This window comes from Cinclus cinclus, chromosome 8 (genome assembly GCF_963662255.1).
Source record: "Cinclus cinclus chromosome 8, bCinCin1.1, whole genome shotgun sequence".
In the NCBI taxonomy this organism is placed as follows: domain Eukaryota; kingdom Metazoa; phylum Chordata; class Aves; order Passeriformes; family Cinclidae; genus Cinclus; species Cinclus cinclus.
Window position 1 is genome coordinate 8,694,477 of NC_085053.1, and position 25,921 is coordinate 8,720,397.

The following is a 25,921-nucleotide window of genomic DNA, read 5'->3' on the forward strand; positions in this document are numbered from 1 at the left end:
CTTGCCTTTGGCTCCCTCCAATCCCCCAGAGCTGGGGGCTGTTCTAGAGACACAGCGGCGCTGCCTGAGCAGTCTGCAGCCCAGACTGAGCAGCCTCACTCCTCCCAGCACAACCCCACCTCCCAGGAACCCTGTCCAGCTGACAAGTTCTGTGGAATTTGTAGAAATTTTGCATCTTTGAGAACTATGCTTTACAGTCAAGCGTGAGGCAAAAGGCATCTCTGGGGAGAGGGCACAGGGGGTGTTAACAAACAACAGACTTCATTTAACTTTTTCCTTTTTTGTCCCTTTTTCTTTTGTTTTTTACCCCTTCAGATAATCAGCTAAAATACATACTTAGCTATGCTATAAATTCAAGTATTCCCACAGTTTATTAAGTTCATCCTCCTCATACAAGCAGCTAAGTGCCTTCTGAATGGTTCAAGAGAAATAGTTAAGGTAAGAACTTACTTGAAAATAATTATTCACTGCCACTGATTATCTTCTTGCCACTGGATGGCAGCAACAGAACCTCACCTTTTTCTGTTATCCTCAAATTTTATTTCCATTATTCATCTTCATTGCCAATTTTAAGGGAATTCTGTACATATCTTAAGCACATTAAAGACTTTAATGCTTTAAAGCCAGCACTGACAACCACATTAGTTAAGTCATTAAAACAGCTTAAAGGACAGTGAGCTTAACCAGTTCAAAACCCAAACAACTTAATTAAATTCAGCTATAAAAGACTAAATAAGCCTAGTTTACTTCAAGGAAACTGTATTTATAAAGATCTTTATTCTGCCAGTGCTTTTTGTTACATTGACTCTTATATCCTCTCTACACACACCAGCTTTTCCTCTACTGACAGCAGCTTCTTGCATCTGATAGATGCTTCTCATCTCCAACTCACCATCTACAACTGATGCCCATGTTGTTCTGAAATTGGCTCAGCCTGCACATTACCTGGGTGTATCTTTCATTAATTATGCAAATCAAGCTTTTAATTCAATCTTTGCCAATTTGGACAATATGGGTTTTCCAAACCGAGTGAGTTCAATCTATCAAATAAATTACCATTAATCATTTTGACAAGCCCAAATAAATATTTTCATTAATAAAAACATTTTACATGAACAGCTTAAATGACTGGCAGCATTATATGAAAGCCAGACTATAACTGATACGAGAAAGGTAAGGACTAATTAATTATAAATAATGGTCTTGATTCTTCTCTGAGAAAAATCAATTGCATATTCAGCTACTTCCATGTAATTAAAGTCTTAATTTCTTTGAACTCTTAACAACACGTTTTCTGTACTGCTTGGTGAGTTTTTATATCCTGGTGCACCGTAACATTTTTAATGAAGCTTGCTGCTGGAAGGAAACTGTGTTATATCCTTATACTAACACAGATGGTGTTCACAACTACAATGGACAAAACTGGGAGCTGGAATGCAGCTCTACCTGGACAGAGATATTCCTAAAATTCTGTAAGGATTACGTTTTGCTGTGATAGTTTCCACTAGTGACTTCATTCTCACTTCAACAAGGGGTACGTTTTCTCATCTGCAGGTGCAAGTTTAGAGAGCACATTACATTTGTCTTATCTTTAAATCCTTGCCCGTAATTATGCTAAAATAATTTTATATGCAACATTTTTAAATAAATTATTACTGCAGCACATACCTTTCAACGTCAAAAGGAAAGCAGAACTTTGGAACACTGTTCAGCACTTCCTGAAAATGCAAGCAAAAGAAATGAATTTAGGGGTTTTTTGAAAAGGCATTTGAAAGGCTTGCTTTTTTAAAAAAAAAAAAAGGGCCAAAAATACTCATTACAAATAGTAAGTTCAAGGAATATATGATTACAAAAAATACAGCACACGTTCCTGGACTGAAATAATTGATTATTAAAAAGGAATTAGGTTTGTGCTTTGGCAGATTGCAAAGACAATGCCATAGAAGCCCCAGGAGGGAAAGGCCTGGCCTGAAGGGTATTAACACCCTTCACATCCCCGCTGGGATTCCCTTCAACAAGGCCATATGGATTTTACAAGAAGCACCACACCATATGGGTAAGCCACGTCTGCTGCTACTTGTACCACAGACTAGCCACAGGGACTTCTGACAGATCCTGGCTCAAAAATACAAATGTTGTTTCAATTAAAATGCAGGCAGAGAAAAGGGAATGAAGTTGGCAGCAGAATGAATTACAGAGAGGTATAACAACTCCATATATGTTCCATAGTCAAATTCTGAAAATGCTGGAAATCACCTACTGGTCCAATGCAGAAATTTATATGATTAACCCTTTGGGTTTCACAAGCAAGCTTTGCTATTAATAAAGGAAGGGGGAGGGAGAGGGGTAAAAATCTACCAGATCTACATTCATACCACAGTATGAAAGGATAATGTCTCTCTTTTGTGCAGAATTTTATTTAAGAAGCTGTTTAGTGGCAAATAAAATGTGTTAATTAAAATATAAAAATGCTCTCAAACTAGTTAACGTTTTTCTAAAAAAAAAAAAAAGTGAATTATCAGATCATTTAGCAGCAAATATTAAACAACGACTTTACAAGAGCCTAGAAAATAGGTTTTATTTCCTTGCTCCCAACTGGGAAAACAAACCCCCTGTGAAATGCTTCAGCAAGAAGAGACAGTTAACATCAACACATTTAGTCAAAGCTGCAGAATTCCTTTTTTGTAGCAGCCCAACAGACCTGTACTTCAAGCTGGCCCACAAGATTTGTTTTCAGAAAAGAGCACACTGATTACAAATTTCCAGGGCTGCACATGAGGGTTTAAGGAGCTGATTTAAGGTGTTAGCACTCTACAGCCTGAACACCCTATTTACTGCATGTTGGACAGTCAACTCCCATTAGGGGAAACTGGGTATTTAAATTCCTACACACTACAATGACTATTTACTTCAAACATTCACCAGGCTCAGTGGATAGTGTACAATATAAAGAGCTCACACAAGTTAATCGGCAAGAGAGGAACAGTTCAGGAAAAAAATGCCTGTAACTACAACATGCTTATGTTGGCTGCAACATTTTAAGGGTATATGATATGCCTCAGTAAATCTTCATGTGATACAAAATCAGGAAGTCAATGTTTTTAAAATTTCCAAGTCATACAAGAGATTTCAAGAAATCACTAGAACTTTTACTTTGTTAGCACAGTGTATGAGAGCCACAGCTGTGTTTTGGGAAAGGTTATTAAGAACATTAAGAACAACAGGAGTACATAGAATACTCTTCAAAAGGAACTGCTCGAGCACCATCCTGCCTGCCCTGAGTGCCCACTGCAGAAGAGTGAGAAGCAAAATATAAACAATGCAGGTAAGCATTTGATTTCTGCAGTCAGGAACAAGCACACACAATGCAAGTAGTAACAATAATAAACTCAAACAAAAGAGAGCAAACAGAACAGGCTAAGCAAAACTTTTAACTCAGAAATTTTCTAAACCTTTCCAAATAGTCTCTCACTTCATGCTCATAAAGCTTGTTTTTCCTGTTACAAATAAATAGTATTTTATTTTTTCTAAATCTCCACCTATTCTCACACTACAGGAAGTAATTTTTCTCCTCACTAACAAGGATTTTAATTGCTGCCTAGCGAGCTTAGCACTGACTCAGAATTGAGCATGGAAATGTATTCATTTACGTTCCCCATTGTATTCTCCCAGAATAAATTATCGCACGAGGAAAAGAAAACAAAAACAAGAAAAACCAAAGGTATCAGTTCAATATTTTGACTCCAGAAGCTGGAAATGAGGGGTGTGTTTGCAGCGTTTCCCGGGCCGAGCGACAGGCCAGCACTCCCTCCCCGCGCACACACACGTGTGCCCAGCTCCCGCGGAGCGGCCTCCGTCCGCTTCCCAACTGGCAGCGGCATCCCTCGGGGGACGCAGCTTTAAACCCCCGCACTCTTTAACATTCAACCAGCCAGCAGGTCTATAGACTGCTGTATAAACAGTATAGACACACACACTCAAAATCTTCTCTCAGCTTATGTCAGCGACAAAGCAGCTCAGCAGTTGAGTGCTTCTCCCCTGACAGCGTAAGCTGGGTTTACACAGATCAATAGATGGAAGTCCTACCTAGCTTCCAGGGCTCAGTCTTCTCCCTTAATTACAGGTGCTATTCAGATTTTTAAAATGGAAGAAAACAAGATGCCCCCAAGATACTCCAAGATGAATTTAAAATGCAAATTATATTATACAGACATTCACATTTGTGTACATATTTGTGTACAATTACAGCTGATACTTGCAGCAATCTCTCTACTGGGAAAAACTGGAGCGCTGTCTCCTAATGGGTCATCATTTCCAAGGTTCCCTAACCAGCCAGGACTTCCTCCTGAGCGAACATACACACTCTCAGAAAAAGAATAACATTATTCATTGTCTTTTAGATTCACGACTTGATAAAATGATGTACCTATTTCTGAAGGCAAAAGGTTGTACAGGTCTTCAGAAAGCGAACTGGTTTGATTCACATGTCCCGTGATTATTTTCTCCACTGGCTCTCAAAGTATTAGTGCTCTAAGAAATGGTCCTTGTGTCATAAACAAGGTGTATACAGGTCAAAGATGATGATGATGACGTAAAAAAAATATAAAAACTCACAGAAGTAAAGTATTATCTATTTGCTTTCAAACACTGCCTAAATATCTACAGGTGCATACAAAATTGTGTTTAATTGCTAAGTTAAAGGATAACTATTTCATTCCTCACGCAAACTCCAAGAGAAAGAAGATGATCATAAAATTAATATTATGTAAACTGTGACATGCTGTTTCTCTTGAAAAAAGCTTAAACAAAGACAGAAATGGTATTTACAAAAATATTTCACTTATACCTACAGCACAGCAGAACCCTGCAATCTCACAGGCTCATGGTGCAATGGTTTATTAATTCCTTCTCATCAGTTGCACTGTCCAACTCCAGCTTGGTCTGCTCATGCTTACTGGTTCTACAATGGGAGGATATTACAGAAGCCTGAAAGGTAAGAATTATTTAGTGTTCCTTGCTTGTCTTGGTACCCACTCAGCTAATTCTGCGCATCAGCGTTTTATAAAGCAATGTAAACAGTGGTAGAAAATGCTTCTGAATTCATAAATGCCAGCTTTGTGGGAAAAAATGTCCTGATAACTTGGTAGTCTGGAAAGAAACACAGTCAGTAGTTAACTTCCAGCAGTTTCACCTTCGGGTATTTCCGATTTTCCTCTAGGTCTAAAGACAAATTATGAAGAATTCCCTGAAACTGTTTTACAGAAAAATTGCTACCTAACAGCAATTACTAATTGGCTTGCTAGTCACATGCACGGAACAGTCCCACAAAAGTCCCGTGCACATCGCACCATGCCATTTGCAGTGTGACACCACAGGCTGGGTGCAACACAACTGCGTGACATCGGGGGCAAAACACAGAGCCATAGATGTGTCCTCTAAGCTCCACCTGCTGCAACACTTCTGTTCACAGAAGATAGAAAATTTTGCAATCGCAGCTCCCTAAAAATAGGCCTGCTCTTTTCAGCTAACAATTTTCAGACTAACTTGCAGATAGTGCTGTGCTCTTTCTATCCCAATACAGCTGCCACATAACACTTCATACATCCCTGACAAACATGCAAAGAGGAAGGCGATTCTGGACCACGTAGCAGAAATTGTCACTAATGGATTCAAGCAAGATTAAAATTCCACTCAACTGAGCTACGTGTACATTTCTACAACCGCAGATTGTTTTGACCCACAGAACAAATTCCACTCCACTGCTGAGAACCATTTGTACTCTCATTTTGTTGGCTAACGTGTACACCACAACTGGAAAGGCCCTACAGCCTAATGACTGACATTCAGGGGAACCGAGTTGCTAGTAATGCTTAAGCACATTTTGCTCTCTAAAAGGTGTTTACATCTTTCAAAACCTTATTCAGAGAAACATTCATTGTCTAAAATGAATGAGGAGCTGAATACCTGCAAAGGAGGATGAGATCACTTACAGAATTTCAGTTAGATCAGCCTGTTCCTGCTTCCTGTCCCCTCCACCTGGCCACCATTCAGTTACTCACCTCAGGAAAAGATGCCAGACAGGCAGCTGAAGATTTTAGTAGCTTAGTCTGGGGACTTTGTGCTCTACACAGCAACAAGGGCACAGGTAAGGGCACAGATAGATGAGGCAGCAGGACAGGAAGACTTTAAACAAGGTAAAGGGAGGAACTTGAGATCTTAAGAGAAGCAAAAATAACATCAACAAGTGACTCTTGTGGAGGTGGCAGTGGAGGCCCAGCTGTACCTGTGACTGACCGTGGAGGTGATTGTTGCTGCATCACTTGGGACCAACAGCATATTAAATACACACAAAAGGAATTTAAAAAGACTTAAGGAGCGGAACAGTGAAGGACCAGGGTGTGGTGCACTCCAACTGGAGATATGCTACAGGATGCTCTTGCCCTGCAGAGCAGACTAAGGCTGGTGGCCCAGGCAGCACACTTTTTACTACTTTCACAGCAGCTTTCAAAGGCACTTCACAAGAAGGAAAGCTAATCCTGCATGACTAATCTCACTGCCCTATAAAACTGAGGAATAAGACTTTCTAAACAACCACAGAGCAAGCTTTAAAATTCAAAGATTTTACTAAATTATAAATTCTTGGAGTCTCTATTTGCCTAATTGCTCCTGAATCTCATCATGTAACAAGACAAAAATTAAGCTTATTTCAGACAGTTGCGTTCAGCATAGCATACAGAGAATCAATTAAAATAAGCTCAGTTACAAATAGCAGAATAAAACCAACATAAGGTTCACACATTTGCAAATTTCCTCCTTAACGAAAAACTCTTCTAATTTCCTGGAACTCATAATAAAAACATAAAAATTGACAATGCTCTTCTTCCCAAAGGGAGTTTCCCTTAGAATAGATTTAGATTCAAAAGTTACCATCTACCTCTACCACTGGAAAGGCAAACAAAAACAAGATAAATATTACTTCACCACATATCTCTAGCATGCGTGTAATATTAGCATGCCACACAACAAAAATAGTTTTCCCTCAGCCATTCCCTAGGCAATACTAGAGAGTTGGGAAAAACAGGAAATATGCCTTTTTATCTCCACTCTTGAGATCACTATGTAAGCAATATTTAACTTTTAAGGTGGTAAAGTATTTACTACCTTTAAGAAAATTAATTACATTTTGTAGGAAAAAAAAGGAAGAAAGGGCACCGATGTATGGCACACAACTTTCCATCACTATGCAGCAGGGGAAAAGTAGTTTTTTATTAATAAATGCTTTCCATGTCTCTAACACTATCTGAGAATTCAACTCAGAAGTTCTCTTATCTAGAATTACAGGAGATATCATTTTCTAAATCCAAATATGTAAGTCTCTGAAGGTTGTGTTAAAATCCCTGAGTCATCCTGCACAGCTAAGGGGGCAGCAATACTTGTTTTACTCAAGACCTCTTCAGACCTCCCCCTGCTTACAACAGCAGTTAAGATGCAACTCTGGCAGCAGTGCTGAGAACCTCCTGCACATCCTGTTCAGATGCTGCTTGTTCACTGGTCAAAATACAATTACTGTCAAAGAAATTGCAAATTGAAAAAATGGTTCATAATTGTTTGTTTTACCTATTATTTTTTCATTCCACCTTTGAAAATTCTTATAGCAAGGGACAGAACTTAGCCTACTGGCAATAAACCAAACTCTACCTATTCAATATATTGCTTTAAAGTGAAGACTGCAGTCTCAGAAATGTCTGCAAAACAGTATCACTGAATATCATGAGTAGAGTGTAGTTGAAACTCTGGTCAAAAGGCTCCTAATTTGCAAGATCTCCTTCTCAGCCACCAAGAAAGGCTATTTATAAAAGGAAAATTAACTAAAAAATAACACTACAGATAATGAATACCTGCATCTGCATGAAAATGAAATACACTGTACAAATCGTAACGTTTCAAGCATGACAAACTCTACTCCGGATGCAACTTGATACATTTCAAACTAATTTTAATTCCAAGCATATTTTGTTCCAAATATATTCCAAGTATTTTTTCCCTCACTAAGTATGGCATTAGTTACTTAAAAGACAAGTCCAGAAACAGAGATTGTCTGTAAATAGTAGGATGCCATCCCTTGTCTACAACGCTTTTAGTGAACAACTCGCCTGCCCAGTAAATACCCAGTACTGGTGTACACAGAGAGGCCAGCACCAGCTCTGCAGACTGCTCCTACTCAGACTGGGCACCAAACCTCCCTTTTAACACCAGGTGATGCTCTCCCAGAATCACAACTTCCCACTGGTTATTTCATAAAATGACTGCACAGAATAAAGGCCATGAAGGAATTCTGATTTCACTAGCAATTCAGAAACTCAGAAGTAGTCAGAAATTTGAACATCATGTAAATAAATTAAGGAACAACTTGAGCAACTTGAGTGCCACGCTTAGAGAAAGCATCTGTAGCAGAGAGTGATTTATGCAGATAAACAAGGTGAGGTAGTCCAAAAGCCAAACCCTTGTCTGGGCTCACCCGTGCCTACACGTGCAGCCCTGTGGGACCACGCTGGCTCCCATGGCTGGGTCAGCAGCTGGGGAAGTCAGGGAACCACACCACCTTGGACAGGGTAATGAAACTGATGATGTGACAGCTGAGCTTCTTGGGCTTCAAGAATCCACAGTCAAAAGAAAAGGAACCAAGAAAGAAAATCAGCTTCTAAGGAACCAGATAGGATTATAATTCCCTTAAAAAAAAATTATTCATGATGCTTTTATAAAGGAAACACTTATTTCATGTTTTAGACTCAGCAGAGGTTACATTCTAAGCTTCATCACAATGCAGCTCAGTAAGAACTGCTTGCAGTAATAGTTCTTCAGTACTAAATTCAGATGTTATCAAGTGTGTTGAAAAACGGAAGGAAGATGAAACAACTCCAGATGAAGACAAAAGAGGGAGAGAGAAGAAGCAAACAAGAATAAATTTAAAGTGTTCACTTGCCCCTAGTGTTACCTGATGCAGACAGATGCTCATCCCAAAAATAAAGTGCAGTGGACGTACAACTGGGTGTCTTTCTCCCTAGAAGATATGCAATGTACATTCACTTTACCTATAGCTGAACCTGTCCAGACCTTCTGGCTCCCTGCTCAAGACCTCTGGCAGCTTTATTGCCAGCAATTACCCTGCAACAATTGCAGGCTGGTGTTGCTGCATGTGAGCATCAGTCAGCCACCTCAGCACCCAGTCAATCATCTTAGCTTCAACCTCTGATACAGCATAAGCCAACACTAAGCAGCTAAGACAAGAGGGAGGCAGCTTTCACCGGCAAGCACAAGCAGCTACAGCCAAGAAGATTTTCAGCTCCTTGACTTTGATCAGAAGAATGAAACTGCCAATGCTCAGGGAAAACACTCATAAATCTAAACCTAGCATTCATGACACTTACTGAAAAATTACCAGAAATCCTGTTCCTACAGTAGGATTTCTGTATCAATTGAAGTAAGTCTTCCCTCTTCCAAAATTTAATTTGAAATTCAGGAATGGGGGCAGTGAGTGTTCACTGGCCCAATATATTTTCTCTCATCACTGTCATTAGTGCCTAGTGAAGGATAAAGGGCAGAGATAAGTGTGCACTGTACCCTCAGAGACAGATGATTTCTCATATGTGGATCTCTCATTACCAAGTGTACATTCATTAATGATTGCACACAAAAACACACAAAAGCCACAGACTCAACACCTCTGCTTAGGGGAGAAGGTAGAACTACCAGCCAGGTAGTTCACAGTGCCTTGGAAACTTATACAGAAGAAATGAGCACCAGAAATAGTTATATTCTGATAGAACAACGTATTTCCCTTCCTTATGACCTGCCTGGAACTGCTAGGCCTTCTCTTATTCCTGGTCCAAGATCCCAGACCAAGTAGCCTGGACCCCTCCAGCTGCAGCCCAATAATCACCCTTGCATTGCTGCTCCTGTTCCTGATTTTAGTCCCATCAAGGCTTGTTCTTGGCCTGGTTCCTTGATTTCATCACTTGTGGATTATGCACTTTGACCCCAAACCATTTGCTAACATAGGCAATATGCAGAAGAGCATTGAACAAACTATCAGCAAACTATTTGAAGCGACACTTCAAATACCTGTAGCAGTAACAGTGAATTAATGTACCTCAAACACTCTCCCAGTTCTGCAGAAAACTACCATCAAGAAAGGCAGAAGAAGAGCCAAGAACCATGCACAGGGTTCTGGAATATTACATCCAGTACTGATATAAAAAGGATAGGATATTCCTAAAAGTGCAGCAGAGTAAGCCTCAGACACAAAAACATTGCTGAAGGTAAAACAGAGGCAACAAATGGAAGACTGAAATGGAAGGAGGGTATTAAGGAAGCAGATGAGAAAGTATAAGGTATCCCAGAAAAAGGAATTAGGGGACATTCGACTGCAATATTCTGAGGGCAGCTGAGGTCAATCAACAGCGACATCACACATGACAATTTGGCAGTCTTCCTGGAAGATGTTCCAAATGATTGTCATCACTACTTCAGACATCAGTTATTTTTTTCTCCTTTGGTTTGGCACATCACTGTAGGCTGGAATCTGATTTGGCTTTGAAATAAGCCAAATCAGTAACAGTTATTTTCAATAGGCTGATACAAAATATCTGAAGGACAGTCAAATATTAATTCTGTACTTATTTGAGCAAACAGAGAAAAAAAATACTTCTACAAAATGTAGCCCCCCCATATCACAGCTGTATGATTTTAAAAAATGGCTAACATATGCAGACAGTCTATTAAAATGCACATAATTTATTTGATTCAAAATGAAAACATATCTAACAAGTAATTCCATTCATCTGGCCCTTTTTCACCCAGCCTTAAGATATACAAATGTGTGTCTTTTCACCAGAACACAGCAGCTGGGAATGAAAAGAAAAGCATTCAAATGATCATTTTCACATCATAGTCCATCGTCTTTTCACCAGCTTCTCCCCAGTCTTTCTTTGAGTCCCATTCTGTTACAAGAGAGCTGCTTTTTAGATCAATTCATATTTCCATAATCCACACTGCTGTTTCCCTCTCTCCTCCCCAGGGTGGACTAACCCCTGCATCCAGAACTATGGCTTACAACTGTCATTAAGACCTGTAACAATAACAAGATAACAAAAGAGCTGGTAGAGATGAGGTTAGCCAGTACCATATGCTGATCAAGTTCAACATTTTTAACTTAAAAGCTCTATAAAACAAAACTCCCACAATTCTGAGAACAACATACTTCATGTTGCCACCTGTCCTCAAAATTCCAAGGAAATACCAAGTTTTAGGTATTGGCCTTCTATAATTTTAAAATTTAAAAAATAAAAGTCTCCAAGATTTATTCTGTCTCTATTGGGATTAATTCAAAGAAAAGGTTGAGAAAGCATCTTGGAATATTCACATCTTGAATGATGTAAGGGTCTTGGTGATTCTGGGTGTTCCCAGAATGTCTATGTGGGTAATTGTTCCACTATCAGGTCTGAACAGATCTTTTCTGTTCACACAGTGCAGTTACAAACTAGAAATACACCTCTGAATGTTTTCCTGCTAATTATCCATCAGCTAGGATTTGCATAGACAAAAAGCATTGCTGCCTTACACATGTAGTATTTTCCAATAATTGTTATTATTTAAACAGCATGTCTTCCAGACACAGAGTAAGAAAATCACTTTATCTTAATCAGATAAAGTTCCCTTGCAATGTACAAAATTGCCACGTTGCCATCATCTCAGCAGGGCTAATTGCTTCCCACAAAGATTCAAGTTTGAAAATAATCACTTAACTAAATATAACGTGCACCATTTAGACAAAAACACTACTGAAAATTAGTAATCCTATTAGATTTATTCCTCCTTTCTCATACCAATGAAACCAAATATTAATCATACTTATTAATACACAGACAATAAAATCAACAAACCCTTTGTAAGATTTCCTGATAAAAACAATCCCAAAAAGCAAACACCTATCTAGTTAGCATAAACATTTGAAGCATGCATTCAGTGCCTCATCAGAGTACAAGAACAAAGCCATCTCATGCAGAAAGCTGGTGAGATGTATCCCCTAACAGCACGCCTGCAGCCTTGGAGGGAGTGTAAACAGCCTCGGACCTCCTGGGTTCCTGCTGCTCTCTTAAGAGAGAGCACAGAGGAACACAAAATCTCACTGCTGGCTTCCACACATTAGCTTGACCCGGGGAACAGATTTTAGCTTGCTTCTTCAGAATATAAAAACAAACCAACAAACCCCAAAAAAAACCAACTTGTGGTATTTAAATCTTTATAAAAAGAATATAATCTTTTTCATGGTGACCTCATTTATGTATTTGCTGCCACGATCCATGCAATTAAATATTCCACCCTGAAAGAAACTGAGCCTTTTGTCTCCAATCACACGCTCATTTAAGCCAGGCTTAACTTTCAGTAGTTAAAACATACATTGGCATTTAAGTGTGTGATTGGTGCTTTGCTGCAGGAAGACCAACACATTGGTATTTCTGAAGATTTGTTCTTGAAACAACTGCACATGCACCTATATATCTTTATATATACAAATATTTTCACATGAACTGGGTAGATTTACATGTTTAGTATTAGACTATAGTTTGGGTCACTACAGGATACAAAGCTTACAATTCAGCAGCGACTTCTGCACAATGCGATACAGTAAAACCAAACCCCTGATGTTCTGTAAAATACGAGATAATAACAAAGAGTATTACCCTAACTCCAGAGAAAGCTGCAGATATTCCTCACATGGGATGCCATATCCCTTACTCATTACTCATCTGCAGGGTTTGAGAAGAGCCTGACATGGGAAAGCAGATTTAGACTGCTTGTCTTAGAAAGCAAGAGGAGACAGGATGAAATCTGCAACACATCCAACAGTCCAATGCAGAGTCTGAATTCCTTCTTCACCCACATCTTCAGTTAATAACCCCTTGTCATTTATTACTGAAGTGGCTTCTGGTAAGACCATCTCCTGATACTAGCTATTTGTGTCATCTTCCTGGTGAGATGTTTTTCACCAGCAGAGGAGTTATGGGATGAAACTAGAAAACACTGTATGATTACAAGAGCAAAGAATGAGAACTATTTAATGGACACCACATGCTACAGGTAGAAATCTCTTTAGGTCAACAGGCGGTCAGATTAAAACACTACTAAATTCTTACGCAGCTAAAAATAATATCCAACCTACCTGTAATTACTAAATTATTAAGAAATATTGAGATGCTTAAATTAATAAGAAATGCTAATAAGAATAAAAAAGCCCCATAGGTTAAGACAACACAGGAAGCAGCACTGGCCCTCGCACAGGCACTACCTGCTACTGGTGCTATCAGCACGGTGCTCTCCTCCTTGCTTGTGCTAACACCACTCTTTTCCCAGGAATCTTCCGACCCAGTGAAATTGGTGGGAGCATCAGTGTTTTTATTTACTGAACAGACATGAACAGAGCCCTAGTGGAGACATCTGGGCACATGTGACATGACCAGGGCTAGGCACTGCCACGAGGACACAAGCCAGTGCCAGCAGGTCGCAGCTCTGCCGGGCGACACTGACTTCTGCGGAAATGTGCATTTTCCTCTTCAATAGCCATCAAATACTCCAGTTTGGAAGCCAAGGTGCTGTTTTCATTTGGGTTGCTTTTCTAAAGCCCTTAAAACTACTTTATTCTTAAAAATGAGTAGAATTTTTTCTTCCAGGTATCATAGCGTTAATATTTTTTCTCCAGACTTCCATCAAAAAATGGGCTTGTAAGACCGAAATGGAACTCTAGTTTCACCCGTCTGAATAAACAAAACAGCAATTTCAAGATTAAAAACATATATATCTTTTATCATGGGAGTTTTTGCATAAAGGGGATATTTGAACATGCTAGAGGACAGTGCCTCTAGGAATATACATTCAAATTACATTTTAAACAACAACAAAAAAAATAGCTCATTAAATGGCTACAACTCAATATTCATCCAAATTTGAGCATGGGAGGATAATCAAACAAGACCTATATACGCTCAAATCAGAACTCTTCACACTTTTTCTACAGTGCTGAGATTATTCACAACTTTTTCAACATTGTCCAACTCATCTTTATAGCACTAATGCCAGTTCAACAGTGACTTATAACTCTATGATATCTCAAACAGATTAGTTGTTCTGGCTTTTGAGCCACTTTTTAATAATACTTGCTTTGAAATGATAGTGTGGTTCTTTGTACTTTGAATTCTAACCAGCATGAGCTCATTTTTTCGTTGATAGTTTTGAGAGTTACTAAAAATGGAATTACTCCCACCTCAAAAAGTAAAATGAAAAAAAAAAGGCAAAAACAGTTTCTGAAACACTCCTGGCAAAGAGAAGTATTTTTCATTTCCTGCCTCGAAGCATTATTTTTTTTTTCCTTCCCCATTCTATGTTTTTCTCTTTTCCTTCTTATTCTGGCATCCGAGAATGCAGAGAGAAAATAAGTGGTTTTTTTGCAGTCTTAGCAGATAAAGAAATCAACAATGAATCTTGCAAATTCTTCTGAGGTACCAAAACCTTGCCTTAATATTTCCTTTATTTGACAGACTGCAAGTCTTCAAGTAAGTAATTATGACAAATCCCTGGTCTTGTCTTCCTCCTGATCAACTCTACAGTTCCTATATCCCATCCACAACAGATGGGATGTTTTGCAAAACATTAATTTGGAAAGTCAATATTTAAGAAAAAAGTACACCAAAAGAATATTGACCAGCATCAAAGAAAATGGCAGGGCAGAGTAAAAACAGAAGATTAAGATGAGTAAGCACTGGGAAGTTCAGACATACTTAGAGAACAAATGTGAGAAAGAGGAAGAAAATGTCAAAATGGCTCAGGCAAGTTGTCTTTGCATTATGAAAGCAATAAAAAGGTGACATGATAAACTGTAGAAAAATTCAGGAAGAGAGGAAAATATTTTGCCCACTGTTATCATATCACTGTGCAAACAGACAGCCCTTCAATTTTAGGAAAGATGATTCTTTGGGATACATCCAAAAACTAACTCACACATTTTACATTTAAAATAGAAATGACTGAAAAAAAGGACAGAGAATTTTTTTTTAAAATTTTTTAACATTCTCCACACAAACTTTCATGGAAATTAGCCCTGATAGTTTTAGTGAGTTTTTGGTTTTTAAAGAAATTAAATCTGGTGGGTACTCAGGTCTCCAATGCAAACCTACCCAGTTCAACATGTACATACACATGTGCAGAGAAGACTTCTGCTGATTTCACTTCATGACTTGGTTCATGGGTTTGCTTTAAAAGCTGCTATATACTCTGTTTAAATCCAGTGGTTCTAATAGGAAAACCTCCCTTACAAGGAGAAGGATTAAAATATCCTGTTTTCCAGGAACACAGGCAATTTACCTGAAAGGCCAGATTCCCCACACAGCTGAGGCACAATGTGCAGACATGGGTTTTTCAGAGCCCAAAGGCAAAGTGCTGCCTGAGGCCTCTGGTGTTTATAGATTAGGGATGTCTATTGCATCTTTGTATGATGCCCCTCCAGTCTTTAGTGGGATTCATCTTCTAATCATTTTTCTACACCAGCTGTTCTTTGAATAACCTTCAACTTCCTGAATAAGCTCCCATTTTTCATCATACATAATTTCTCTCTCTCTCTTTTTTTTTTTCTTTTTTAAGAGCAAGGCTTTATTGGAGAAAAATAACAAAAACTAGAAAAAATAATTTAAATTACAATGAAGATGATAATTCTGCAGCCAGGATAATTATCAAAACTCAAAACTTGCTGAATGCCTAGCTGAGAACATGTAACAGCACACTTTGCTCATTTGTCACTGTTTTACAGGCTGCACATTTCTGACTGATGCTATTCCCTAACCAGACATCCTACTTTCTATGTTTGTATATTTATTCTTTTCATCATGAATCACCTTATAGCTGTCTTTATAGAATCTTGTACTACTGATTTACAAAAAAAAAAAAAAACCAAAACAAAAATCAAGTATTTATCAACATCTACTGTACAACAACACTTCCAGATGATCCACTGTGGTGATATTAGCAATGAAGAATGTGTTTGGCTCAATATCAGTATAAAAACAAGAGGCAGAGAAGCTATTGAGACAGAGATATTAATTCTATTTAGCTGCTTTATGTGTTTTTATGAAAATAAAAATATTTCTATGTGAGAAACTCTTGTAAAGTTGCTGAAATAATAAAGTTTAGTAATTTCATTAAAGTTTAAGATTAGTAACTTTCATAAAATAGTCATGGGGCAAAAAACCCAACACACTAATTAATAGCTTGCTGTCACTACAAACAGTGAAATAATCCATCAGTCCTGTATGTATAAACTTGTCTTTGAGGATTAATTATAGATAGAACATAGGATTTTCACACTTTCAGAATCAGTAACTTTAGATCAGTCTCTTATAAGGGTCTGAGGATGTTTTTTCCCCATGCAAATAACTAGGGTATCTCTAAAATATTAAATAATTACCAAAAATCATGCACTGAAAAGGATTAAAGGAATGGAATGTATACATTCTGACATTAAGAGGACATACACGGGTAGCTCTTCAACTTTTTTGTTCTGTGTTTTTTTATAACATCAATATTTGGCAAAGTTTTATTCATCTTTTTTTTTCCACATTTTCAATCCCAAAACAGACAAAAACCCAACATGTCCAAGAGGACCACCTGATAAAATACTCTATATCAAAACTATGGTGATGCAGAGAATTAGCACGAATTTTGTGCTCTACAACTGCTATTGCATATTCCTGTCACAGAGGCAATCTAATCACCAAGCCACCAGTTGGGTGAAGACTTCCACCCTGCTATCATTAGCATCTGCCTCTCCACAGTTGAATAGAAGAGCTTTTTTTATTATTATTCTAACATGAAAAAAAGTTCAATCTCATGTTTCCAACCTGGTCTCCAAAGTCCTCTGGGAACTTCCACAGTACCACTGGATCTGTAAATAATTGACAGACAGCATTAATCAGAGGCAAAGGAACAGAGTATTACAGTCAGAGTACATTAATATTAAAGAGAGGGTCAGCTTAGCGTCAAGCTTTGAGGCAAGTGCAAAAAATATATCTGAAAACTAAGGAAGATACTGGATTATTAAAAAGACTTATTTCATATTTATGAAACTCTATGTTTATTGTTTCACATATGGCAGCAGGTTGCAATGTACCAAAGTCTTTTCATATTCAAACCTTTATTCCTGGAATACCTCATTCTTAAAGCACATTTAATTTTCACTTTTTAATTCAATTAAGAAATAAAGAGATAGAAAACCTCTTTTCATCCTAGGGGAAAAGAACAGAAAATTATAAGGTGAAAAAAAGGCCTTTTTAAAAGTACAGGAAAACATCCTTTGTGATTTTAATGACAGTACCAATGTCACCAACATTCTCAAGGAAGAGTTTAGAAGAGCTAGCATGTTTCAGTATTTTCTGTTCAGAGCCATTTAAAACCAGCATTTCAGCAATACCTTGAAGCTTTCATTACAGTCTTGTAAAATGCTAATTATGAAAGTAATCACTGTTATTTAGGCTACATAATAGTCTCCACTTCAATATTGTTTTGAAAGCCTCCATCACAATGATTGGAACCATAACCTTTCAACAAAGCCACAAATGATGACCCTCCTCCTGCCCCCCAAGGCTGTTCATGTGGTTTGATACTAACCCTTGCCAAGGTGCTACTGTTACATGGCCACAAACACCCACCAAGCCTCACAGGCTTCTAAACAACAGAGCAGCAGCAGCAGCATTTGTCCACCTGCTAGAAGTGAGATTGTCCACCTGCAAGGGAGACCCAGGGCAGGGCCAGAGCCTGGAGCAGAGGCAGACCTCTCCAGTTTCTGCTGGTGTCCCAGCCAAGGTCAGGCAGATGATCCCACCACTGACACGAGGCCAGCAGCAGCTCGGGGTACCTGAGGGCAGGAAAACCAAGGAGAAACACTACAGCAAGTGCCAGGAGACACTGCCTGATGGGAACTGCTGCCCCTTGTCTGCTTCAGGAGCTGCTGCATCCCTATCTTCCAAGGAGCCAATGTCTGGGAAACTATTCAGATCTCCACTTTGGGCTCTAACACCAGCACTGTGTGATAACTCAAACTTCCTTCTCATTGCTAGGTTTGACATCAGAAGCACAGGGGTTCCCACTTTTGGCAAAGCATGGAGGTTTCTACTCTTCTTTGGGTCCCACATGTGTTTGCTGGTGCAAACGGGAGATTTAATGAGAAGGGAAGTGCCACTGCTGCTGGTGTCATTCCCAGATGCTGATCTCAAGTCCCACTGCTCAGCACGGAGCGGTCGCACAGGTACATTTGCTGCTGGCCCAGCCACCAAGAGCTGGAGACTGAAATGTCAGCACTCCCCCTTCATCCAGAGCCAGATCTTAAGCCAATAGTAGCACATACATTTCAACCGTGTTACAAAATTCAACTTGTCGATCAACTCAAGGTAATTTACACCTAACTTATATCCAAGTCAAATCTAGGTGAGACCTTCAATAAAAATTGAGGCATTTGACTCCACTTGTTGGACAAGCTTGTTTTTTCTCCTAAGAACATTCAGGAAGGGTTCTGCACCTATTATTTAATAAAATGTGTGTATTTTGCACAACAAGTCTTCCTCCATTACTACAGGAAGCAAGAATTTTTGAAGGCAGGTACAAAACAAGAGATAAGATGCTATATTTCTAAGAATATGAGAGCAAATAAATACAGCTGCTTACAACAAAGACCTTTTTTTTCCTGATCTATTTTGTGCACATTTAAATTGCAAACATGTCTCTATAATGACCACGTACAAGAGGAGTTTGACAGTCCTGTAAAGGAGCTCTTGTTTTTGTTCCAAATTAGTATCATGAACAAGACAGGAATTACATATCAACAGTGATCCCTGATAAATCCAAGGAGTAGCAAGTATGGTAATATATCAAATACTCGATGTTAAGTAATCCATAAATTACTTGCTAAAAAGCACTAAAAACTTGCAGAATCCCAAAAATACTTCAACAGAACTTGTAAATCTAATGCCATATGTCCACAAACATTTCAAGGATAAATTTTTCTTTGAAAGAGCAATCCCTCTGCACTCTGCACTCCCACCAGCTACTTGGTCAAGCTGTAGCACTGCCTGTCTCCTGCTGGTGCAGACAGTCACAGCTACACAGAGCCAGATGAGGGAACTGACCAAGATCAAACCAACTGTCTGAAACTTCTCTGATCAGTTCCCCAAAACCATTGGGTTTGCACCAGAAAAAAAAGGAAGAAAAACTGAGGAATAGGGAGTTGTGGTGAGAAGAAAGCAGGACTGCTTCATGCAGCAGCTCTCCAGCATCAGGTATTTGCTACAGCTCGTGCAACACAAGCTGGTTACCAGCTGCCTCTAGTTCCGTTTCTTATCACCCATTTCTTGTTCACAACTTCCCAAGTCTTGCATTACCATTTATAGTCGCTCCTATTGCAAAACCCAAGCACTATGGCCTGTGAGGAGGTGAGGGGACTGCTCTGCAGCGAGGCCAGGCTGCCGGAGCATCGCCAGCCAGGGGCTCGGCAGCATCGCCTCTTCCCAGCAATGAAGGCAGGCAGATGATTCTGGGCAGATGTGAAGCACAGTTACACGAGAAACACTTAGCACAGTGAATGCTTCAGCAACACAGTAACAAAATCACTGGCCTTTCTGAAATCAGACAGAAATGTAATTTCTTTCGTTCGCTCTCCTTTGTGCAAATGTAACTGCCCAGCTTCAAAATAGGAAGCAGATCGCAATAGCAAAACCTCCAGGTGTTCTTTTAAAAGGTCACAGTCATGAGCAAAGTACACTCTCAGAATCAGGTAAAACTTTGAGTTTGGGGTCAAGACATGCGTAAAATTAAGCATCAATGAGGTGGCAACAGAGCTAACAGCATTTCACAGGGCCACCCTTTATCTACAAGATCAACAGCTCCAGTAAGTTTTTTTGGTGCCCTGATATCCCAATAGACAAAAAACACCCCAAAACTTTAATTTAGTGTCTTGCTCATCTTGCCATCTTCATTTTGTACTAAGGCACTCCCAATACTACTCCAGTCTCACTTGAAATTGAAAAAACAAATCTCAAGTAAATTCCAGTTCACTCAACTACAGGCCTAACAACATTTACTTTCATATCACAAAAGAATACTTATATAATGAGAGAAGAATTCAAGTCATGTGATCTAAACAGGAAGAACAATGCTTTTAATACTCCATCATGCAAACAAAAAAGAGCCAATATTTAAAAAAAATATTCCTAACTCAATCCAATAAAAACATTTGGTGCTACACAGCAAAAATTACATGCCTTCAAGACTTGTCCAATTGCTTTGAGCTGGGTTTTGCAGCTGTTATTACTGGCTTTTAACTGCTTCTTTTAGTAGGTACTTGCCATACATTTATTAAGTAAGAAATTCTGATGTGACTTGTCCTGCAAAAAAAAGTTACTATATTCTTTTTATGCCTTTACTCTCTGAAACCAAACCCTAACACATATAAAAAGCCTCAGGATTTTATGCTAATTACCCAAGTCTGGAATTGGGTGGGGTTTTTTGTTTTTTTTTTTTTTTCAAAATATTATGCTTTTGGAGCTAGGTTCAGGCAGCATCTGACACATCTTTGGTGCAACTTCTCAAAAGGGCTGCAAAGGAAGAAACAAAAGGATACCAATTTTGAAATAAAAAGAGAAAGTACGATCTGATTCTGCAACTTCATGCACTCTATCTTCAGATTTACAAAGACTGAATTTTCTTTTCCCTGAGGATTACTTTCCAGATGCCCTGTCTGATCCGGCAATGTTAGGTCAATTTTATGCTGATTTTATGGGTGAGAGGATGAGAACTGCTCAGAAATAGCTGTTGTTATAGTCAGCTGAGGAACTACTGAATTTCTCCTCATACGCTTTTTCTAACAGACTTCTCAGGACAAGTGGTTTACAGCAATTCTAAGTAAATGTAGTAGTAAGAGGAAATTGTCAAGCACACACATAACATAGTTTGTGTGGTACATGTAAAAATGTATATATACTGTTGCATGTGTAAATGGGTATTTCCATGTACAAAGAGCACTTTTTCCTATGCCTACCACATCCAGGACATAAATCTCAGCACCTGCCAGTAACACTTGAAAATTCCTTTACTAAATATCCTACAGCATTGGAAAGGACATCTCCCTTGGTACGAGCCAGATGAGAGACAGTCATGGCAAGGTTTGCTGAGGTACCAAAAGAGTGCAGTACAATTACAAAGAGAAAAGCGAGTCACATGCAATGCTTAAAAAAAACAGAATTCAAGATATCATAATCTAGAACTGCTCCAGAAGACAAATGCAGGCAACTATGACACCCACTAAGACAAAAGGAAAACATATGCAGATCCTGAAGGTAATTTCTCTCAAAAAATCTATTCCTGTAGATGCAAGGTCATAAAGTACGTCATCTGTATTTTCAGGAAAACAACTTCTAACACAGTTTAGCTTCTGTAACAAATCAAAGAAAATACAAAGGTACTATTTCTCATGACAGAGTAGATTAGAGAAGCAGTACATTCTAAACTGAGATAAAAAGAGAAAGCTTTGCAAGTTGTAACTTTCCCAAAAACTGACAAGTCAAATACGCTCTAAAAATACTCTTCATAATCATCAAGCTTGCAGATTATAAATGCCACACAAAAATACAGTAGGATAAGGTAATTAGCACTCATTCAATTTGGTAATGGAACAGAAATTACAAACATATGCTGAGAAACATCATCTCGGGCAATTCTCTTGGATAGCAACAAAGAATTTCAGACAGGAAAACACAGCTAAGGTGAAATGAAACTAAGTAGTCCTGTGATTTGGAGAGAAGAGGAATCTTCATCCCTGTTGGTTGTACTGAGCAGAACAGACAAAAAGACTGCCAAGCAGAGTTTGTCATGCTTGGGACAGAGGAACAGACTAGATAATTGTTCACTATTCCTCCAGTTATATTTCTCTGATGCTGTACAGATTTTCATTGGAAAAAAGCTGTCAGTGCAGAGGGGAAAGAAGAGACTGGGGCCAGGAGTTAAGGGGGTGGGAAAGAATTATAATGAGGAAAAGGTAGCAAAGCAAAGCTTATTGCAGACTGTTCTTTCTTGGCTGGAAAAAACATTTTTTTTCCTTTCGTGAACATGAGAATGCAATTAATGAATCTGAAATTATCTATCATTATCTGAGGGAGAAGCCTTTTAAACACACATTTAAGCAATAAGCAGAATGGATTTTGTTAGACTAAGTAGTTTTCAGCAATAAAAAAATTAGTTATCTAAGTTTATGATACTTCTATTGCTCAAAAACAAGGGTCTCATATACTTTAAAAAATTTTCTGGAAATACTCAACAGTAATTCTAGTGATACTTTTTTTAATCAGTATAGTACTTAATACTCAACCAAATCACTACAACAGTGATTCAGAAACAAAATAAGAAATAAACTATAATGTGCAAGCCAAGGATTTTTACAGATGAAATCATCTGATGAAAAAAACAGCATTCACATAAAAAAGTAACTTCTTGCAAAAAAAGTACTTCTGTGTGTCATTTTAAAGTCCGCCTGTTAACAGTTTCATACATGAAGTGCCAAAAATGGAGTAGAATAGGAGGCCCTGCTGCCAGAAGATCTGGGTGCAGCAGTGGTCTTCAGCTCCCTGGTTTGGGGGATAAAAGTGGAGCACAAGGGAGAGGCAGGAGGAAGAGCAGGATGCCATGGAAAAGGGGAGAAGAAAGGAGTTACAGTATTTTCCAAGCATCAGTAATCAAAAGAAAGAAAAGAACAAAATACATTGAAGCAATTCGATTTTAAAAAACTGAAACTAAAGAACAGTCACTAACTTCTCAGGCACCAAAAACCTGTCAGACTAAAGATAATATGCAAACAAAGGTGCCATTATAGAAAATACCTTAAAGTACACTCTTATACAAATCATGTAGCAAAAGAAAACATATTTACAAAGTTATATCAAATCTTAACGATCCAGTACTTTCAACTCTTTTACTCACACTTCACTCACAAGTGTGCCTTCCTTAATTGCCTCTACAATTTCAAACAGTTCCTACTTCAGCAAATAGCAAAGGAACAAGACAAGAATGACATCACTGACATCAGTTACAGAAAAATGTTAGCGAGTTCCAGTAATTATATTTGCCAGCTTTTCCTATATATTAATACACTGAGACTCTTCAGGGTCTCTAGGTGAGACTTGCCTTTCAAAATAAGCCACAGCATGGCCACAGCACAGCAGCCCTGCCCCCTCTCCCTCACCCATGCCAGCGGCCTCTGCCTTGTCTTCAACTGATTGTAAAGCTTATGCCCCATTTTGAAAAATTATTTAGGTACCTTATTGAAGGTACCCATCTCACACTGGCATCCAAGGTGATATTTGGAGTGTGTGACTATTGATGTTTTTCCTTCCAACTTTTCTCATAGAAAGCAAAGTGTGAACTAAATGACAACAGAGTCAACAAACACGCTAAATGCTGACCTTTGGGAAATGAAAATGGAAAATAACAGCTTACTAGCCTCAGTTACAGTCACTGTAGCTGTTACCTGTGTGTATTTGGAATCGCACATTTGCCAATCAGAAATGTGTTCTTTTTTTTTTTTTTATCAGGTTCAGAAACATAATTACAAAGACCTTGCTGGCAAGATGAAAAAGATCTTCTTTCCGGGAGGAATCTTTTCCTAAGGAACTGTTTTAACTGTAATAATGACAGCTGAAATTGAAGTAATTTCTGTAGGATGTTTGCTTGAAAAATGCTCCCAGTCACAAGTAGCACATATTCCTCATGGACTTTTCAATTCGCTCAGAATTTAATTACATCTTCCTATAAACACATAATATTTAGCAAATGATTTCAGGATACCAGTGCTCACGCCATGTTTGTGGTAATCCAGAATTTTGTTTCTAATACATGGGAAAAAAAGGTACAATCTATATCTCTAAGACTCGCTCAGCCCTTAACAAAAACCACACACGCGCACACTGTGATCTTCTCTACTTCCCACCAAAACCACTCACATTTGCAGTCAGTGGGTCCAGCTCAGTCAGCCCCATCACATCTCATCATAGCAACTCCACAGCTTTTAGGTGCTGGCCACTGCTGCCCCACCGAGGCATTAACAGCTCACCAACCACACTGAAGTGTGACAATCTCATGTGTCTACACAGCACTGCAAAGCCACACACAGCATTCACTGACTGTACAGTTTATCACACAACTATTTTCAAATATTTCTACTTTTAAAACTTATGTGACAAAGGTTCCTCAAGGTTTTCAGAAATGTGAGAACAGTGTGCAAATACTGACCTCCCAACTAATCACATACAAGGTTCAGCCAAGTACACTGTAGAGAAGCAGAACTTTATCAGGTTTTGGACCTGAAACTTCCTTCAGTCTTTCAGATTTCCCCATCTGTAAGGCACTTGAACTAGGAAGTAAGTACTTCTTCCCTTTTTACAGGCAGGGAGATGGTTAAAAGTTCTAGCCACAACTTGACATCTCCTTCAGAGCCACAGGTCAATCCCTTTTAGCCCAAGAATTTGTTCCACTGAAGGACAGAGCAGTAAGTCTTTCAGCTTACTACAGACAGAAAAAAAAGGTCCTTTTGGCTGCAATGCTATTAGCCATGCTTCTAGCTAAAGCCTTAATCAGGGTGAGAGTTCATTGCACAGATAGTGCACAGATAAAATGAGTATGTTCAGCCTTTATTTGGCCTCTTCACAAGATAAGCAGGGGTTTCTTTTACCTGGTAAGTCTTTAGAATGACCCTGCAAAGTACAGCAACAACTGTATGCCCTTCAAAGCAGTGTTACTCTCCAATTTTCCTACTTCTAAGTTGTAATCATGAGAACAAGGATCTAAGAACTGAAGAAGCAGAAGAAGAAGCAAGTGGGCACCACGTACGTCTCCAGACATTGATCACGTTTAAGGAGGGTTTACAAAACCAAATACTTTTGCTGTCCCTGGGTCTCTTGTTCAAAGAAATTTAAAGGAGACAGGCTGTGCTGTGATCTACCAAAATGAACAATACCTGAAAAGAGTAAGAGCATTCACCTTCACAAGCAAACACAAGTTTTACACCTTCCCCATAAGAATGAAAAAGTAACTTACAAACAGACACTGTGCAGAGGTTTCTTCCTTTTAAATGAAGATATGTGAGTTAAAGTCCTTAAAAATATTATGGGCTACATGAAATTTTCCAATATTAGGAAATATGCAATATTCATTTGACGAAACATCTAGAAAAGTTCAAGTACATCATTACCAAGCAATATGTACTAAGTAAATTATGAAGAAGCAAAACTCCTGCCCTGCCAAGTACACTAGGGATGAACCATCACTTGCTCTTCCACGTCAATGATGTCTGACCAGAGACAACCATTTTATCTCACAGACTACACTGTTACATTTGCTTTGTGAAACCCAGACACACTGCATATAGAAAAATCAAAAAGCTTTTGGCACATGACAAGAACTGCATCTCACTACATTATGGATACCTGAGTTACTGCCTCCAGATTTTCTCCCAGAAAAACAAATTTGGTGTCAGCTAGGACATGAAACCAAGGATATACGTAAAGAAAACTGATTGACTGCAGAAAACACAGAGTGATAGCCAAGCCATTTTTGACAGACATTTTCCAAAAACAATACAGAAATAAATCTTACATTAATAGTTAACATGCCTTAAAAATAAATTAAAGCAATAAGAAAATAAACCAAAAGCTTAATCCTTCTGCAAGTTTTTCTTTTTTTTCTCTCTAAGCAGAAGCTTGTCCAGTCTTTAGATACTTCAAGAAAAAATGAGTGTTACAGGGAAACTCTCCCTTGGCCAAAGATGATATAATGACTA

The 25,921-nt window shown here is 38.6% G+C and overlaps 1 protein-coding gene across 1 annotated transcript in view; it reads right to left on the bottom strand.

The window, feature by feature from the left end:
* Positions 1–25,921, bottom strand: part of DENND1B (DENN domain containing 1B) — a 144,365-nt gene that overhangs the window by 88,445 nt on the left and 29,999 nt on the right. Inside the window, exons 3-4 of the mRNA XM_062497729.1 lie at positions 16,947–16,990; positions 1,669–1,718 (exon numbers count right to left, since the gene is read on the bottom strand). Coding sequence (XP_062353713.1) covers positions 1,669–1,718; positions 16,947–16,990 — 94 coding nt within the window. The remainder of the gene's footprint in view (positions 1–1,668; positions 1,719–16,946; positions 16,991–25,921) is intronic.